Source organism: Triticum aestivum, chromosome 6A (genome assembly GCF_018294505.1).
Source record: "Triticum aestivum cultivar Chinese Spring chromosome 6A, IWGSC CS RefSeq v2.1, whole genome shotgun sequence".
Taxonomy (NCBI): Eukaryota; Viridiplantae; Streptophyta; class Magnoliopsida; order Poales; family Poaceae; genus Triticum; species Triticum aestivum.
In genome coordinates, this window is record NC_057809.1 from 615585142 (window position 1) to 615603765 (window position 18624).

An 18624-nucleotide genomic window follows, 5' to 3' on the forward strand; every position below is an offset into this window, starting at 1 on the left:
CAGAAAAAGAAACAGAACAGAAAATTAAAAAATAATGTAAAAGAAAAAGAAACAGAAAAGAAACCAAAACAGAAAAATTAAAAAAACGAAACAAAACAACAGAAAGCCGGATAAAACAGTGAAAAACTGGAAGCAAAAAACCGCAGAAGAAAATGAAAAAAAAACCTGCAGAAGCAGCGAAGGAAAACAGCACAGGAAATCGTACGTGGGCCGGCCCAAGTGGGGACTCGCTTCAGCGAAGGTGCATCTCCTGGACGCTCACGAGCGTCATATAGGATCCACCGTTGGGAAGATCACCATTTTACCCTGCGGCCTGCGGTGTAGGAATGATGGCACCCACGGGCTAAAGGCCCAACGTGCGATTGCAGCCACCTTGTAGTATTTCTATACCCTAAAAAAAACCTTGTGGTATTTGTAAAAAAAAAACTTGTTGTATTTCTCTACTCTCTGCTACTTCAAAACAATTTTCTCCAAAAAAACAGTGTTTCTTTTAGTTTATGGTAATACGTGTCTAATTCATATAAAAATATCAAAGTATAAGAAACATAGACACCGACCTGACAAAATTAAAAAAGACATCAGAAAGTTAGCCTTTGCACAATGGACCACCTGTCAAAGAAAGAAAATTACAAAGAAGACCAATGACACCCTTGAGCTTGACTCCAACACCGGTCACTTGTCTCTGGCACGACCGCAACAGACACCAAAGAAAAATAATGGATCTCCTCTTCACCCTAACTCGACACGGCTCCATCGCTGGTATGCTGGTTTTCGGAATTCAAAGTAGCTCACCAAAGGTGAAGTCATTACTGTTAAAAGAATCTGGCCGGAGTAACACCTCAGACACACCATCGAACTCCATATCTAGCGGTCCTCAATGGTGCTTGGCACCAATTTGTTCGTCAGAAACACTCACCATCTGTTTGTGCCCCCCCCCCCCTCACCACCCACACACCTCGTAAGGTGGCGCACATTCAGGATTATCATTACATCTTTCATGTTGCTCTTTGAGTTTCTACAGTTGCAAGGTCATTTGCAGTGTAACTACTTAATTTCATTTTATTTTAAATTTTTTAGATGACATTATTTTCATGTTAATTTTTGAAACGTGTGTTTCTAAGAAATTATTGAATAGTTCATACTTCATATATTAATATAAATCCCGGCCCAATTAGACATATTGTAGGAATCCGGTTTTGCGAACCTTTCAGCAGGTTTTGGTCCAGTTATTTTCCTTTTCTTGTTGTTTTCTTTACCATATTTCTTTCCTTTTTTTCTTTTTATTTTTCTCTTGTCTTGTTCCCCTGTTTTATTTTTTCGTTATGTAAATGTTTGAAAATTTCAAGAATTTACACGAAATTTTAAATTTTTAGAATGTTCCGAGTATAAAAATGTCAATGTTAAACATAAATACAATAGATTTTCAAAAAATGGAATTTTTAAAATGTCGGTTTTACAAACTGTTTACAATTTACAAAATTGTCTGCCCTTTAAAAATTGTTGAAATATTTCAAACAAAATTTCATACTTTCAAAGTAAACATTCTCAAATTTTATGTAAAATGTGAGCTTTTTTCAAATTTTATGTAAAATTTCATACTTTCAAAGTAAACATTCTCAAATTTTATGTAAAATGTGAGCTTTTTTCAAAAACTACTCATATACATTTCAAAACAAGTTTGCATTTAAAAATATACTTATTTTACAAAGTATGTTCTCAATTTTTTAAAGTGTTTATTTTTTAAGACAATAAATATTAATGTTGCTGAAAAACAACAGAAACAACTAGTTCAAAACTAGTAAAAAACAGGAAACAGTCGCTCAGCACTTGGCGATAATGATCCGGGTGCAGGTCAACAATTTGAAGCAAAAGGGTGTTATATATGTGGATCCTCCCTATGTAAGGAGTGGGAAGTCCACCAATAGCGACCCCTCAACCCTCTATGCGGCAGCATGGTGTGCAAATCCATATATATATACTCATCGCATTAAGCACCCTATTAAGGGTGTTTTCGTACAGGGTGCACCCCCCGGTATGTTAGGTTTAGTAGCGGGCTGTCCCATATAGTTTTGTTTTTTTCTATGTTTTCCAGTTGGGTTTTTCTTGGATTCTTGTTCCGGTTTTTCTTTGGTTTTCTTCTTCTTTTTTGCTTCTCTTCCTTTTTCAGTTTTTTTCTATTTTTTATTTTTTTTGTTTCAATTTTTGTAAACAATTTTAAAAATTATGAACTTTTAAAATTGATCCTTTTAAAATTCATGAATTTTTAGCCTGTGTTTTTTAATTCATGAACTTTTTTCCAATTTGTGAACTTTTTAGTTGCACGAAGTATTAGCTCCTATTTTTTTTCAAATTCTTGATTATTTAAATTTCGTGCACTTTTTACAAATTTCATGAACTTTTCTAAATTTGTGATTTATTATATTTTTTTGTGAACTCTATCCAGATTTACAACTTTTTAACTTTTATGAACTTTTTTCACATGTCAATTGTCAACTGGGCAACCAACCAACTTGATGCAGGCGAGCGATGTTCGAGTGACAGCTTCGCATTTGCTACACCGACCCTCTATGTGTCGCGTTCGAGGACCAACAACGCCAGCCGGCATTGAGAGCGTTGAATAAGAGGTCTGGCCCTAAGGATGGCAATGGGTAGGGTATAGGCAGGGTAGAGCAATACCATTTATAAATCTATGGAACTTTTCTAAATTCACACACATTTATCAAGAGTTTTGCTTCGGTACACTCCCCTTAAAAGTTTGTATGAATCTTAAAGGTTCTTAAAAAGGTTATCACCATATTAGCTTGCAGATCAAAACGATAGATTGATTTGGATACGTAAGACTATATTACCATTTTTGTTTAAGAGGTACTCCCTCTGTAAAGAAATATAAGAGCGTTTGGTCCATTACTCTTTGGGCCCAGCGGCGGCAATATACAAGGAATGTACCTCTTTAGCTCGTAATTTTCATTCTTTAAGTTCTCTTCACTGCCCTAGGGAGGCCAATATGTTGGCAGATTTACTTGGTAGTAAATGAGAGGACTCTAGAACTGTTGTGTGGAAGAATGAGCCTCCTGCATTTCTAGCTGGTGTATTAGCGAATGATGTAACAAATGTTATTTCAATAAATATAAAATGCCATGTGGGATCTCCTAAAAAGTGTTTTATAAAATCTTGTGGATGATTTACCTACGTAAATAAGGAGGAAAATCAAAAGAGGAAGGAGAAATGTACATACGGAAACACTCTACCCAACATGAAAAGGAAAAGGAACGCTATTATTTTAAGTAGCAGAGAGCAGTCTTTTGGGCAAAGACTAACGTTCTGCTGTTTTTTTAGTTTCATCAGGCATGTGTGTATGTGACTTGTACTATGACCTTTATGATATAAACGAGGCACGTATTACCGCGGAAAAAAAAAGCAGAGAAATAGTACAAGCTGGACCTCGAGGACCGAACAATGGCTGTAATAACATGTTGGGCCTTTAGGCCATCGGTGCCATCATTCCTCCACCGCAGGCCTCAGGGTAAAATAGCGATCTTCCTTGTCCCACACCTCATCCCAGGTGGTGTGTCACACCTACAATACGCTGACGACACCTTGCTATTGTTTGAGTCAGACGACCATAGTGTTGCCTCGATCAAGCTTATTCTTCTTGCCTTTGAGATCCTTTCTGGACTCAAAATAAACTTTCACAAAAGTGAGGTCATTACCATGGGGATGGACGACCAGCAAAGCGCTCGAGTTGCAAACTTACTTAATTGTAAGCTAGGGAGCTTTCCAATTAAGTACCTAGGGCTTCCAGTTTCTCACCGCAAGCTATCGATTTTAGAGTGGGAGCCTCTTTATGGGAAAGTGGCCAACAGGGTTAGCCCGTGGCGAGGGCGTTTTATGTCCTCGGCGGCGAGGCTCATACTAACTAACTGGAGCCTCTCTTCCCTTCCCCTATTCACCATGGGGATGTTCTTACTAGCTGACGGAGTGCACGCTAAGTTAGACACACCTAGATCCCGTTTCTTTTGGGAAGGAACGGGTAACAAACGGAAATACCACTTAGTTAAGTGGGCGGCCGTTTGTAGGCCAAAAAAATTCGGAGGTCTGGGCATCCTTAACTCCAAACTAATGAATGTGGCCCTCCTTTCCAAATGGTGGTGGCGGCTGGCCCAAAATGAGACGGGTCTCTGGGGGCAACTGCTAAAAGCTAAGTACTTTCCGAATGGCACTCCATTCACGGCCTCGGCCAACGACTCCGCGTTCTGAAAAGGGATCCAAGCGGTACGCACCGCTTCTGCTATTGGTGTAAAATTTCAGATCAACAACGGCCTTTCCACTCGGGTTTGGCTCGATCACTGGCTGGGCGCCTCCCCCCTATGGCAAAGCCACCCCAACTTATACCGGATTGCTACTGACACTAACATTTCAGTAGGGGACGCGCTCCGCGCTGACCCCCCGGCGGTTCACTTTATGCGGGCCCTCTCCACCGACGAGCATGTATCTTGGGAGGGCCTGTTACAGCTTATAGGCGCCATTCGCTTAGGAACGGGTGCCGATTCGGTTGAGTGGAGCTTGACTGCTTCCAGGAAATTCTCGGTTAAGTCCCTATATAACAAGCTCACCGAAGGTACATCGCTTGACATAGCTAGGGGGCTATGGAAGGCCGGTCTGCCCTTGAAGATTAAAATCTTCATGTGGCAAATGTTTAGGAACCGGCTGCCCACCTCAGATAACGTGGCAAAACGCAACGATCTAGCGGATGGCACTTGCACTGTATGCGGCCTTGGCGAAGATGCAAACCATATCCTTTTGAAATGCCACCTGGCCAGGTTTGTATGGAGTGCAGTAAGGGAAGCTTTCCATACGAATTGGAATCCAGCCTCGGGGAATGATCTGATTTCCTACTCAAAACTACGAAAGGGACTAGTAGTAGAATCGCTTTGGCGTTGCGTAGGGGCGCTGCTCTAGGCAATTTGGACAACGCACAACAAAATTACGATTGAGAAAAAAATTCCCTAACCACCCCGCGGATGTGATCTTCAAATGTCATCTTTTTTTACAGACGTGGACTCCGCTGGGGAAGGAGCGCGATGCTGAGCGTATGTTGGAGGCCATGACGCGCATCAAGAATATCCAGGTGTTGGCAAGACAAGCTCCGCCGAGCAGCTGAAGCTTTTGGAGATTGCGTGGGAGTTTATGTTAGCTAAGATTTCGCGATGGATGCTGTGTTTGGATGTAATATTGCCGTCGCGTTGAACCTTTGCAGCGTTTTGGACGACGGTCGTGGACCGAACGTTTAAGTTTAGGACATGTCTAGCGGGCACTCCTGAGCGGCCGCCAGGAAAGGAAAGAATCGGTCCCCCGGTCCCATAAAAGGAAATCTCTCCCTTGGTAGCAACACATGCGCGCCAAGCCAACAAATCACGCGCCCAGCGCGGTACCCAGGCAATCATGTGCCCTTCCCTCCCCTCCCGAAGCTCTTATGCCCACTGGCCACCAACTTTTTCTTCCCCACGCCCTTACCTGTTCCCACCTTCTTCTTTCCTAGAAAACAAATGGTTCCCTTGGTCTAGATCTCCATCGCCAAAGCTGCCATGGTAGATGAATCAAAGTGAACTAACAGCAGATCTGGAACAATTTGCCATGAAAAAAAGGGGAAAGAGTGAGGACAGATCAGAATGTACCGGGTAGCACCAACAAGGGTGAAAGAAGAGGTCATCATTTTCTCCTCCTGTTCAGACCCCCTCCTTGACTTCCCCCTCACCAAATTTCTCTTTACAAAAATAGCTTCTCCATTGTTGAAGAGAGCATAAACAGAGATAAAAAAGGGAGATCTTGTACCTGTGCAATTTTAACTGATTTTTTTGCACCTACATCATGGGACAAGCCAACATTTGAAGCATTGTGTGCAACAAAATGCAAAAACCGTGCAATTATATAGGAGAGAGCACATAGATAGTCTTATATCACACATAATGCAGAAGAACTGATGTCCATGTAGAAAAAAGGAAAAAAATAAAGAGAAAAGTATGTTGTAGGTACTGTGAAGCATAACTACCAACTAGACAAAAATCTATTCTGCAGGTGTTTTCTTCCTTTGATCTTTGCACACAATAGTATATGTGACTTTGCAGCTGAGAATTATGGGCAAAAATTTACAGCAGCTCCCCCACCCCCATAACCTGCACATGATGCAAAAAAGAAGCCAAAACTAGAAAATTAGATGCATGTAAACACATGAGGATGCCAACTAATGAATGATTCTTGTGCAACTAAAGGAGTTGAATGCCAACTCATGTGACATTGTTGTGCAATTATTAAAAAAAAGTTGGGAATTCTCCTTAATCGTTCTTGTGCAACTAAAATAGTTGAGGATGCCAACTCATGTGACATTGTCGTGGGACTATAAAAAAAGTTGGGAATGCCAACTCCTGATTGGTTCTTGTGCAACTAAAATAGTTGAGGATGCCAACTCATGTAATATTGTTGTGGGACTATTTGAAAACTCGAGGCTGCCGACTCCCAAATGGTTCTAGTGCAACTATGAAAGTTGAGGATGCCAACTCGTATGATACTGTTGTGCAACTATTTAAAAAGTTGAGGATACCCAGTCCTAATTGATTGTTGTGCAACTAAAAGTTCAGGATGCATCTATAGAAGTTGAGGATACCTCTCCTTGTAGGAGCTGCATCTCCTTCAGTCCTTCTACAACCATTTTTGGTCTGTGAAAAAAGTAAACAAAAAAATTAGTCAAAGCAACCCAATGCATACAAGAAAAATGAGGAAAAACAATTTATATAAAAAATGCCATGAGGTAAGCAACTCAAGATAACTTTTCAAAGCACACCTATAAAACAAAAAAAGAATGTGTGCAACTTGATGCACTGTATGGCCAACTGGGCACACATGAGTGTGCAATAAAAAAATCAGCATACACACTGCCTAACATGATTTAGGCACTGGAGCCAAAACTAAACTAGCCGTCAACCGTGCAACTAGATATCCCTTACCTGTGCAACTGCGTAAGTGTGGCTAAGCCAACTAGGATATGTACTGTTCTGATTTGCAAACTCCTGTACAAACGCATACCCTTGACAACAGGGCACACATGAGTGTGCAATCAAAAACACCACACACACACACACACACACACACACACACACACACACACACTGCATGAACATGATTTACATAGTGTATCCATATGAATACCATCGATTGTGCAACTGGTTAGGCCTCATTGTGCAACTTCAATAGTTGGCTAGCCAACTGAGATTGTATATGTGTCATCCAACTACGTTTGCGTTCCTGTGCAACTATTACAACAAACTAGCCAATTGGTTACTTATATGCATCCAACTTACGAGAAAACAGAGAAACCACACGGATGCACTTACGAGAAAAAGAGAGGTACATAATGCAATGAAGCTCTACAAAGAGTATCATGTTTAACGAGACAATTGCAGTGTAGGCAAGAATAGATGGATCAAAATAGGATCCTGGTCCATACCAATAGTGACAAAATTAGAACAGCTCACCGTGAAAATCCTACTCAAACCCACCATTAAAATCCTAATCGCCGTAAAAACCCACCATAATCCTAATCACCGTAGCTCCTATTGAGCAAGATGCCGAAACGTAGTTGTGCAATTGCCACCACCTTTAACTACCCATTACCATGTGAGATATACAACTAAAAACTTGCATATACAATGCATTACCAAAGTTGCATCATTTAGTAGTAGAGTTGCACCATATAGCACCAAAATTGGCCGACTACCTTCCTGTGAAACTTGTGAAGTCTCTCTGTGCAACTATATATAATTAAGTGTGCAAACTATTCTACCTCTGGTGAAACTTGTAATACCTCTCTGTGCAACTAACCATGCCAAATTTAGCATTGCATATCACTCAATACAAAAAAGAGGCATCGAACTGGATCGATCTCTACCTCCTATAAGAGCTACCATAACGACAAATGCAGTCTAAGCGAGAAATAGATGGATCAACTTGCATCAACTACAGATCCGTGAGTTTGAAAAGTTGGATCGTAAATCATACAAACAATGACAAAAAAAATCTTTAGAACTTCAATTGTTTTTATAGCCTTACATCACTACCAAAACAACCTTGGATCTGTTCATCTAAGAACATTTTCAGTTCATTACTTTCTTATTTGTTATGATGTAACCCAATGAATGTTCAAATCAATGTTGGAGTAAGAGAAACACTACCAAATCAATCAGCCAGCTGGATTGATTACTCCATGTATCACCACTGTGCTAATTAAGCATCCAAGTGAAAACAACTCCAAGGTCCAAGCAACAGGCAACACATGCATATCCTTCTATCACGAGAGCCCAATCTAAATTGCAAGTAGCCAAGTACTACTGTACTAGTAAGTAGAAGCAGACCTCGTATGATGGCGTTGACCCGAGATTGGATCCGGTAGGGGAGGGAGCAGCGTGACGATTGGGGAGGATGCCGTGGTGTGCTGGCCGTCGTTCTTGGCCACACCGCACACGCCGCCCTGGACACCAGCCAGTCCGTCGCCCTTGGCCCCACCATCCACATCAGCAACATCGACTATGGGGAGGAAGTGGAGGAGAAGGGCGACGCCATAGGAAGAAGGGCAGGAGAGAGGTGGCGCCATGGGGAGGAAGGGGAAGGGTAGGGCAGCGCCATGGGGAGGAAGGGGAAGAGTAGGGCGGCGCCATGGGGAGGAAGGGGAAGAGAGGCGCGACAGGGGAGAAGCGGCTGGGGCGCTGCGGCGGAGAAATTGGTCGAGAAAAGGGACGAGAGGATAAGGGTGTGTCGCGTGGCAAGTCTCTCCCCCGACCAGGTAGCACCTGCAAGTGGCACTCGCGACAACACTAGCGAGATCGTGCGGCTAGGAGCCGGCCGCTCGTTTTATCGAAATAGTGCGCATGCACTTTTAAGAAATTGGGTTAAGTTTATTCTGTCGTATCCCGTTGAACTTGATACCCGAGGGCTTTATTAATTTAATTAAAGCCGGACGCTTTCAGCGTCTTCGTTTAAAAAAAATAGCAATCTTCACAACCACGCCGGCAAAAAGAAAAACAAAAACCAAGAGAAGAAAGGGGATTGGGTGTCAGTAATGCGCCGCCGCCTGCCATGCACCCATCTCCACTCTCTCGCCGTCGCCGTCGCCGTCGGAGGCCTCGAATGAGGATCCACCGGTGCTTGAGAAGCCGCGCCCAAATAAGCAGCTCCCCCTTTGGGAGCCACACTCCCCAATCCAAGCATCAGCAGCAGCAGCTCTTTTCCGAACTGCGACCGGCAATCGAAGCAATTTAGCGGCTCCACTCCAAGCCGCAGTCCGCAATCGAAGCGGCTCCGGATTCAAAGCAGTCCTTCCCGGGCTACAATCAGAATCAGGTGCTCTTTCGAATTCGTTCTTCCCTTTTGGATATAGAATAGAATTTTCATCAGTATTTAAACGAGAGTTTCCATTGGTGTCGGGAACCCAGCAGCTATATAAATCTGGCCTGGATTTTGCATGGGTAGGTGCCAAGGTCAAGGCAACATTCAGGTCGCAGAAATACGTCATGATTCATCCTGGTCTTTATTTATTTTAGACACGAAGTGATAATAGCCAGAGACATGGGCAAGCCTCGCAGTTACAAGCGGTCAAGCTCGTGGGCATGCCAATTGGTAAGTAGGATTGATGCTTCACGGTACACATAACCTTCACAACTAATGTTTGCTTACAAGATGTGTCATGCAGCAAGCTAGTAGACGAGATAATAACATGACACAAACACTAATTGCAGAAACACAAGAGAGATCAGATTAAGTAGTACTACTAGTAGTGGGAAAGACCGAAATAAATAAAGATACGATGCTACCACACAAACACAACTAGGACAACTTGTCTTCATCTCCTAGTGTGGATCCATGCATGACAAGTTATCTTCATGATCACTGCGGTGGCACTCGTGCGTCGGGCAGGGTGGATACTTGTCGAGATGTTGAGGTGGGGGTGGTCGCTTGATGTCGATGATGTTGACTACCACGCGTCTTCATCCTGTACAATACAGATGATCAATATCTTCACAGTTCACACGAATGACCAACATTGGACTAACTTTCTATGGTAAGAAGACCAAGTTAGGGTGTTCCCTCGGAAACACCTTCATTTTTCTCAATCTTTTCCTCGCTTGTTCCTGTCCCTGAAATAAACTTAGTGATGTAAGAAAAATAAAGTTTTGGTTGTGTACAATCCAGTTCTAAGAGGGAGCAAAATTTGCGTTAGAACTTTGCATAATGAATCAATAATTACTATATTTAAACTTGCCTTTGTTGCCGTTGTTTTTCTAGCAACCGAAGCTTGACCCTGAAACACTCATACCGGCGATACCGCTGCATGAGGCACTCATGCGGCTAGCATTCTAAACAAGCTGGCGGTATGAGTGCCTCAGGGTCAAACTCAGGTGGCCGGAAGGAGAGAAGAGACCGTAGGAGAGATAGTTGGAAGGTGGAGAGGAGAAGGAGAGAAGAGACCGCGGGAGTGATAGCTGGAAGGCGGAGAGGGGAGAGTGGGATGGACGCACACTTGGAAGGCACGCACGGGAGCCCAATTTTATAGCCGCGGAGAGAAGAGACCGGGAACAAAATAATTGCTACTCTACCAAAATGCACATGCATATGCACCAAAACGCAGTGCCTTGTGTTGGGAGTAGTAGCTACCAGTAGCACCAGTGCACCGGTCTCTGAATAATAAAGTCGGATAGTACAACACACTGTCGCAAAGCTACAGTATCAGTACCGTCCTCCTCTGGTGGATTCACGCACGCAAAAAGAAAATGCAGGACATGGTGGTGTCTCGTTGGAGCAGTAGCGCTGCCACCACTCTACAGTTTTAGGGCAGTGTACTCGGCCATCGGCCTCTCTTCTTCTTAATGGAATCACAGCAGCTCTCCTCCTGCTGTCTTTCAAAAAATAAAACAGTTTTAGGGCAGAGCCTGCTGACAAAGTCGATAGGTCTACAGTTATCATAAGTCTCGTGGAGTCGTGGTGATGGAGCAAGCGCGAGATACGGTTTCTGTGCCGTCTGATGGCATGGTGGAAAATGACATCTGTATAAGTGCCACGTCAACTGAGGGAAGCCAATAGTCAGTAAACCATCGGTGTATTTCCATTTCCCCACAAATTAAAACCATGAGCCTGTTTAACATGTTTTCAAATAACTTTGACCCATAGGGTAGGACTAACTAATTAACATTGTTTCTGACTGTTAGAGTTGTGTCGAATATAGTGTACAAGGTAGGTTACAGTTAGACTTGTAATTGTATTGTGTTTACATAGAATATGTAGTCGTGTTCAAGTAGGACACTTGTATCCTAGGCCTCTCTTATATAGCAGGGTAGATACACGATGTAACCTATGCTAACATAATAGCACCGGGACGCAGGGGAAGCCGGCGGCATGTGCCGGTGTGCAGGGTGACCGGGGGCGGTATTGTAGCGGTGTCATGAGGAGGAGCGCCCATAGTCAGGCTCCCGGGATGTAGCCATATCGGTGAACCTCGTTCTCGGTGTCGTGCTCGTGTGATTGCTTGTACCTCGGATGATCGACGGAGTGCCTCGGATTTATTCTAACAAGTGGTATCATGAGCAAGGTTACGGACAGGCTGTTGCGTTGAGCCGAGTTCGTTCGCTGATTTAGTTCGTCATGGGAGACGATCGTGTATCAGCGGAAGAAAGCGGCGGTCGAAGAAATCGATGGAAGCAGCGGGGCGTAATGCGTGCAAGCTGGCGGCGGTTTGTTCAGAGTCTCGACGAGATGCGATCGAAATCAGCGGCATCAGGAGAGTCGTGAGGCGGTCGGTCGACGGATTGATGGTGCGAGCGTACTCTAGGCGGGCGCTGAGATCGCTGGCGCTTGGTGGCTCGTTGGGCAGCAAGCCCAGGTGGGGCTGGCCGTAGCGATCCGTGCAGGTGGGCAGGGCAAGGCGTGCAACGCGAGCAGGTTCAGTTGGCCGGTGAAGCACGCAGGAAGCGCAACAAAGCAGCGAAACGAGTTTTGTTTGTAAAAAAAAAGGACCGGGTCCTTGTGTGACACGGACTGAGGCAGATCAATCGGTAAGGAAAAAGTCTATCAAGGGACATGCGTACATCAGGAGGCTAAGGATTTGACAAAGCAAATAGCTAGCATTGAGAGTTGAGCCTAGGAGCTACATCACGTGAAGACCGACATTGTTTTGGTTGAATTGCTACTAGTCTACTACTCTTAATGGACGACTTGGTGAATAGTCATCTGGTCAAATTTCGCTGGTTATTTTTCGTCATACTCCCACCGTCGGTTTTTTTTCTTCATCATATTCCGGTTTATTTTCGTCATCCTATCGAAAACAGATGCGCTCGATCCCCTCTCACGCTAGGGTTCGTAGAGGTTGCGCCGCCACCGCTCGGCTCGGCCTCCTCCTTCCCTTCCCTCCCCCCACCTCCAGCCACACCCATCCGACCACCTGCCGGATCACGCGCCGCCACGCCTGCATCGCTCCGGTCTTCTCCCACAACTCGCGCATCGCAATGGCGCTCGCGCCCACGCGGTCTCCTCCATGACCTCTCTCCCTTGCGGCGGCGGCGGCACACATGACGCATCTGACGGCGAGCTCCACAGGTCAACGCATCCTCTCTTCTCTCCCATGGAAGTCCCTCCCCTCTCACATCTCTCTCTGTCTGCGAGCGGTGGCGGCCGGCTACGCGAGAGGTCGATCTGGTCACGCCTTCCCACCATTGACCGCGCTACGTCGCTATCGGAGGGGCACCCTGCCGCTGTCGGGGACTCGCCGTCATTGAAGCACGCCACCACGCCGCCGCTCTTCTGTCTCTCCCTGCTCGCCTCCCGCGGCAAAGACTGACCGCATCCTGCACAATCTTCGTCCGCCCCTCGATTCCGACCCACCTGCGTGAAACAGACCGGCGAAGAAATTTGGGCGCACATCTCGCCTCACCAAAACAATAAGATTGCTTACCTCTCGCGCGTATGACTTGGGGCGGCGGCGGCCGCCGCGGCCGTCAGCCGTTCAGAGCCTCCCACGACGGCACCAACGTCGGGCGGCCAAAGCCCAGCATCAACGCCCATTCCTTTTTTGCGTGTGCACTCTCCTCCATTGCATCCCCCTTCTCCAGCGCGCATGGCTGAACCGTTGGATCGATGGCGTGCGTCTCTGCATGTGCGTGCGAGTGGGCATACGTGATCTGTCCATGGCGGGCATGCGAGTGTGCTGTGTTGGGCGTGTTTGTCCCGTGGATGCCCTGTGCACCTGCAGGATCCAGACGGCTGTCTGTGGCCAAGCTCCGCCATCCTACGCCGTAGGACTGACCCAGGCGACCTGATCAGAGCAGGTTCGATCTGATATACCCTTTTTTCCATGGTCTTCCCACCCCCTCCCCTATCATCCGATGTATCAAGAATCGAGGGTCAAGGCTAATATAGGAGGGTTGATGATCTATAATCAGCAGATCGATGGCCATGAAGATGGAGCCTGGAGCCAAGTAGCAGCTTTCCGGTTTAAGGTTCGGTTATTTGTTCTATTGTTACAATTGTGGGATCATCGATTTGACTCTCAGTGTAGCATATGGCTTTGTTTCTCCAGCTAGCTGATGTAGATGGATAACGCTGTCGCCGCTAATCAAGAGCGCGAGGGTGGCCAGGCGTGGCTGGGTGGTGACCTCGTGCAGATCGCAATCTGGAGGTAGGAAAAGGAGGTGCATGTGTGCTGTGTTCAGGTACTGCATGCCTTCAGCCAATCCATTTATGAGAATTGTAACTTTCTTTTCAATTTCCTCACAGCAATCTTATTCTTTGCAAGGAATTTGAACTCTATTTCAACGTGATCGACATCCCATTGTGATGCACCGTCAGATTGTTACCGTTTTTTTGGAGAAAGTTTGATATGATTTTTCATGGAAGGATTCGCCTGTATTAAATGCCTTACTGAATATAGCATTGGTTGCTTGATTAGCATTACTTCTTGAAGGACAAAACTATTGATTCTTTTTGGCTACAGCAAAAAGTTTTGGATGCAGAGCTGGGTGGTTTCTTCATAGAACTAAGGAGCCAGTAAAAAAACATGAGAATTCGTCACCTGTCTTAGCCATCGCAACCTCCTGAACAAGGTTTGCCAGCATCTAGCTTAATCCTTGTGAATGGTTGGTAGCAGATCTATCTTACAAGCAGAAAACATCTACTTTGTATTTTAGTTTTCTGAATTACATTCATCCCTAGCTGCACTTACAGGTCAAAAACACCCACATACTTCAGTTTTCACAGCCAGCAGACCTAGAAAAAAAAAATAAGTGTATGAGCATGTACCGTATAATTGGGGAGATTAGGGGAATGTATTGACAAGTGACAATCGTATTTCCTTGCGTCCTCGATGCTGCTTCCTTAGCTCACATAGTAGTTCTTTTAATATGTACCGTACTCGATTTGATTGGAAGGCTTCAGGTAATTTGTGTTTGTGTGGTAACATCAGCGGACCTGTACTGCTACGAATTACATCACGGACTATGTGCTACTTTATTAATTGTAGTTTCTTTGTTCAATTAGTTCTCTGAAAAAAAACACTTATTCTCCCGTTGTATATGTTTTTTTTTTGCGAATTCCTGATGTATATGTTTAATACTAATCTTCCAAAGATTGTTGTAAGAAATAATTACATTTACTCTCTTCTCTCATCAGTGGGCTAATTCTATAAAAGAACTAATAAGGAGATTTCTTAGCAGTACTGTATATGTTTGGAGCAGTGAGATAATTCTATCCTATATGACTTTCTTTCTCTTGCCTTTCCTGATTTCGTTTTCCCCTCCATTTTTTTCAGGTTCCAAAGTTTGGCCGCAGCTAGCTTGATATGGAGACATTTCCTATTAGGAGTTAAACTTTGGTTTGGAGGATCGAGCTTTGGCTGTAACTAGCTTTGTTACTTGGTATACCTCTGTCAGCATTCAGGTAAACACTATCTACCACATTGTTTAATCTGGGGTTTACTCTGGTGCCACGTGTACTATATTGCTAGATTTAACTTTAATCTATGAGTTGCTTTGTATCTATTTCGGCATAAATGGTTCATCATACTAGGATTTAATTGGTGATCTTACTTCTGTTGCCTATTGGTGACTATGAAATATATTGCATTTTCATGGAAGCAGGAGCCGGGTATTTGTTGAGCGGGTTGTGTGAGAGGCGGTCGGCGAGCACGGGCTAGACGGGAAGGTGATGCTTGCAATGGCGACCATGCCGGTGGGCAGGGCAAGGTCGATTGTGTCCATTATGGTGTTTCCGAGGGGGAGCGAGGCATCTGCCATCGCGCATCTGAAGAAGTCGATGCTCGGGGCGAGGTTGATCACCGTGGCCGGCGTGAAAGCAGACGGACTTACAAGTTTCTTGGATACGGCGCTTGCCTTTTTCCTGTAGGGGTTTCAGTCCGTAGGAGTAGTATCTGCCAAAAAAAGGGATGGTACGTTTCTTGATTTGCCGGAGCAAAAAGGTGTTGGGTTTCCTGGTATCTGAATCCAAAGTTGCTTTGGACAGTTAAACGCCTAAAACTTACTGATTGTGATGGGAGAAAACTTGAATTACGTACGCAAAAATGTTATTTCCAACATCTTCATAGTAGGATCAGATTTGCTGATTGTTTTCAGACTGCAAAAATCATTGTATTTCATACTCCATGTGAATACCCATTTTTTTGTTGGATAAAAAACAGACAGTTGGTTATTGGGTTATTCATGTTTGTTCTCGGTTTCTCATGTCGCTCTCTTCTCTGTCCAGGGATACGGGTGCCAGGACGACACCATCTTCTGCGGCGTCTTGGACGGGCACGACCAGTCGGGCCACTACGCCGCCAAGGCCGTCCGGGAGTCGCTACCGCAGTCGCTTCTGTGCCGCTGGCAGGAGGCCGTCGCGCTGGCGTCGCTCATCGACGGCGAGAAGAGGCTCAGCAACTGCCATTTTTACCTCTTGAGGCGGTCCTACCTGGCCGCCGCCGCCGCCGCCGTGGACGAGGAGCTCCGCCGGAGCCGGCGCCTCGACGCCGTCAACAGCGGCTGCACGGCTCTGTCCATCGTGAAGCAGGGCGACCTGATGGTGGTCGCGAACGTCGGCGACTCGTGGGCCGTCCGTGTGACCACGTCGGACGACGGGGACGTCACAGCTGTCCAGCTCACCATCGACTTCAAGCCCGGCTTACCCCGTAAGTCATCGTGACAAGACTAGAAGACGGACAGTCCATTCCTGACACGGCCATTGCTCACCCACGTTCGAATCTGAATCGCAGAGGAGAAGGCACGCATCATGCTGTGCGAGGGCCGCGTGCACTGCCTCGACGACGAGCCTGGCGTGCACCGGGTGTGGGTGCCCCACTGGGAGGCGCCGGGGCTGGCCATGTCGCACGCGTTCGGCAACTACTGCGTCAAGGACTACGGCGTCATCTCGGCGCCGGAGGTGACGCAGAGTAGGATCACCGCCCGGGACCAGTTTGTCATCCTGGCCACCGACGGGGTAAGCGACAGATTCTCGCACAGTCACAAAGTATTTTTATGATGTGCCCAAATGATTATGGACCGTACATTGATAATATGATCTAATGGTTAGGATGATGCATCATTTGATAATTCAAGAAAAGGTCATGTCTTTACATAAATGTTCAATTCCCCCTCAGTTTGAGCTTGTAAGGTGTAGTAATTTTTAAAGAATTCAAACTTACCTAATTTTGACCAAGTTTGTAGAATAAAACATAAATATCTACTATAGAAAATTAGTATCATTAGATTCATGATGAAGTATATTTCCATATTTGAATTATTTAGGGGTTGTTCAGAAAGCCTCCACGCCCTCGCCACGGAGCGGATCGGACGGAGCGACCTTCTGGCCACACCGTAGATTATAGTTGCATGCCACTCCGCTCCGGGGCGGAGCTGTGGAGTGGGAGTGAGTCCGAACAGGCCTTTAGTATTGTAGACAATTTTCTGATGTTTTGGTGACCTGATGTATTGATTCTTGAGGTGTGTGACCAACTGATCATGCAGTATGTACTTTCATCTGTTTCTAAATAGATGGTGTTTTTGTACATAGTGAAGAAGCATTGCAAGACTCCATCAGAAAATGGACCCGCGGTAGACTGCATCCGCATCGGCGCATGGGCGATGCCGACATTGGACAGCGGCAGGGTGTGCAAAGTCTGCGCTTCTGATGGACCTTCACCACCAACTGCCATGCTCTCTACCATCCTTCTCGCTCCTCCCCATCTCTATGCCACAGCTCGCAGGCTAGCCCAACCTCTGCTGCCTTCCTTTCTGCCTCACCTCCCCTGAACTATCTGCAGCGGCGTGACCTTCTTTTGTGAGACAGAAACTTGGGCGTGGTTCAGTCTTTTTTTGGGGGCTCAGTTCAGTCTGTGGTATGGTTCAGTTCAATGAAAGAACGAAGATGACTTGCGTGACCTGCTCCTGTGTGAGATAGAAAATTGGGCTTGCAGTTTGGGCTTGCAGAGTTGCAGTTCAGTTTTGGTGTGGTTAAGTTGAGAGTAAAAGATTCTCTCAAATAAAAGTTGAGAGTAAAAGAAAGAAAAAGCAAAAGAGAGAGGATAAGAAATGTGTGCTAGAGAAAAAATCCTTCCATTTTTTTACTCTCCACTGCACCTGGGCTTTCATTAGCTGCGGTTTGGGACTATCCAAATTTTTAAGTGTCATTCTCCTCTCCTATGTAGTACAATTTAGTGCTTTTGCCTACTTATGTTAAGATACAACTATTTAGGAGTTTCTGCCAAGTAAATAGAAGTGCGCTTTTCCTGATGGGCATTAGTATACTTCAGTTCTCTTTTTTGTGTCGGGTATACTTCAGTTCTACTAAAACATCCATCTTATTTGTATGCAAATATTTTTTATCATTCATGTTAGCTCTCTATATATACTAAGTTCAACATGCACACAAAGATGATCCGGTTGAGGTTTAATGGCGTAATGTGTGTCATTGCTCTATGCATGCTGAAAAGGTTATGTACATGGACTAAATTCACAAGGTTATATTACCACCGTCCTAAAAATCTTGTCTTAGATCTATCTACATATGGATGAATCTAACACTAAAACATGTCTAGATATATCCGTATCCACAAATTTAAGACAAGATTTCTGGGACAGATGGAGTAGTTGCTTGAGATTATTCACAGAAAGTGGCATTCTTAGAATGTCTCGGTCACTGGCATTCTTGCAAATCATATAAAATTTCATAAATTACTATGTTTAACCAGAATTAGTTACTTGGAGAAGGAAGAAAGGAGAAAATGTCATATAATGATAACAAAATTTACAATGTCGCTTGATGTGCATGGGATCCTAAAAGTCTTTTGCCCCTCCAAGCATTCATGTGAAGCTCCGCCCCTCATTGACTTGGGATTGATCATATTCATCAAGAATAGGTGGACAATGTGACGATCATCGACGATTTTTGTCTCTCGTACCAATGCATGATGTAGGCGGGGACTTGGGCAAGGGGCGGCAAGGGGGGATGCATCAGGACTCCTCAATTGTGGGTAGCGTAGGTGGCGACTCGGGCCGGGAAGCAACGAGCATCAACACTTCTCAATTATAGGTGGCAGGCTGG

General features: G+C 45.1%; 2 protein-coding genes and 2 long non-coding RNA genes across 4 annotated transcripts; 2 read left to right on the forward strand and 2 right to left on the reverse strand.

Annotated features, from left to right (window-relative positions):
* Positions 1-5928: 5928 nt before the first annotated feature.
* On the reverse strand, positions 5929-8727 carry LOC123131421 (uncharacterized). The gene is made up of 3 exons (XM_044551107.1): positions 8406-8727; positions 6662-6713; positions 5929-6173 (listed from the first exon to the last, which is right to left on the reverse strand). Exons 1-3 carry the CDS (start codon positions 8642-8644, stop codon positions 6147-6149), a joined length of 318 nt encoding a protein of 105 aa, XP_044407042.1. The 5' UTR covers positions 8645-8727; the 3' UTR covers positions 5929-6146.
* Positions 8728-9554: 827 nt separating this feature from the next.
* LOC123131422 (uncharacterized) lies at positions 9555-10186 on the reverse strand. Its single transcript, XR_006464168.1, has 2 exons — positions 10146-10186; positions 9555-10039 (listed from the first exon to the last, which is right to left on the reverse strand). It is a non-coding gene; the product is annotated as an uncharacterized lncRNA (long non-coding RNA).
* Positions 10187-11521: 1335 nt separating this feature from the next.
* LOC123131423 (uncharacterized) lies at positions 11522-15565 on the forward strand. The gene is made up of 5 exons (XR_006464169.1): positions 11522-13535; positions 13616-13748; positions 13832-14138; positions 14843-14970; positions 15171-15565. It is a non-coding gene; the product is annotated as an uncharacterized lncRNA (long non-coding RNA).
* A 45-nt stretch (positions 15566-15610) lies between these two features.
* Positions 15611-17675, forward strand: LOC123129834 (probable protein phosphatase 2C 48). The gene is made up of 4 exons (XM_044549836.1): positions 15611-15633; positions 15732-16213; positions 16298-16521; positions 17095-17675. The coding sequence occupies exons 1-4, from the start codon at positions 15611-15613 to the stop codon at positions 17095-17097; spliced, it is 732 nt and encodes a 243-aa protein (XP_044405771.1). The 3' UTR covers positions 17098-17675.
* The last annotated feature ends 949 nt before the right edge of the window (positions 17676-18624 follow it).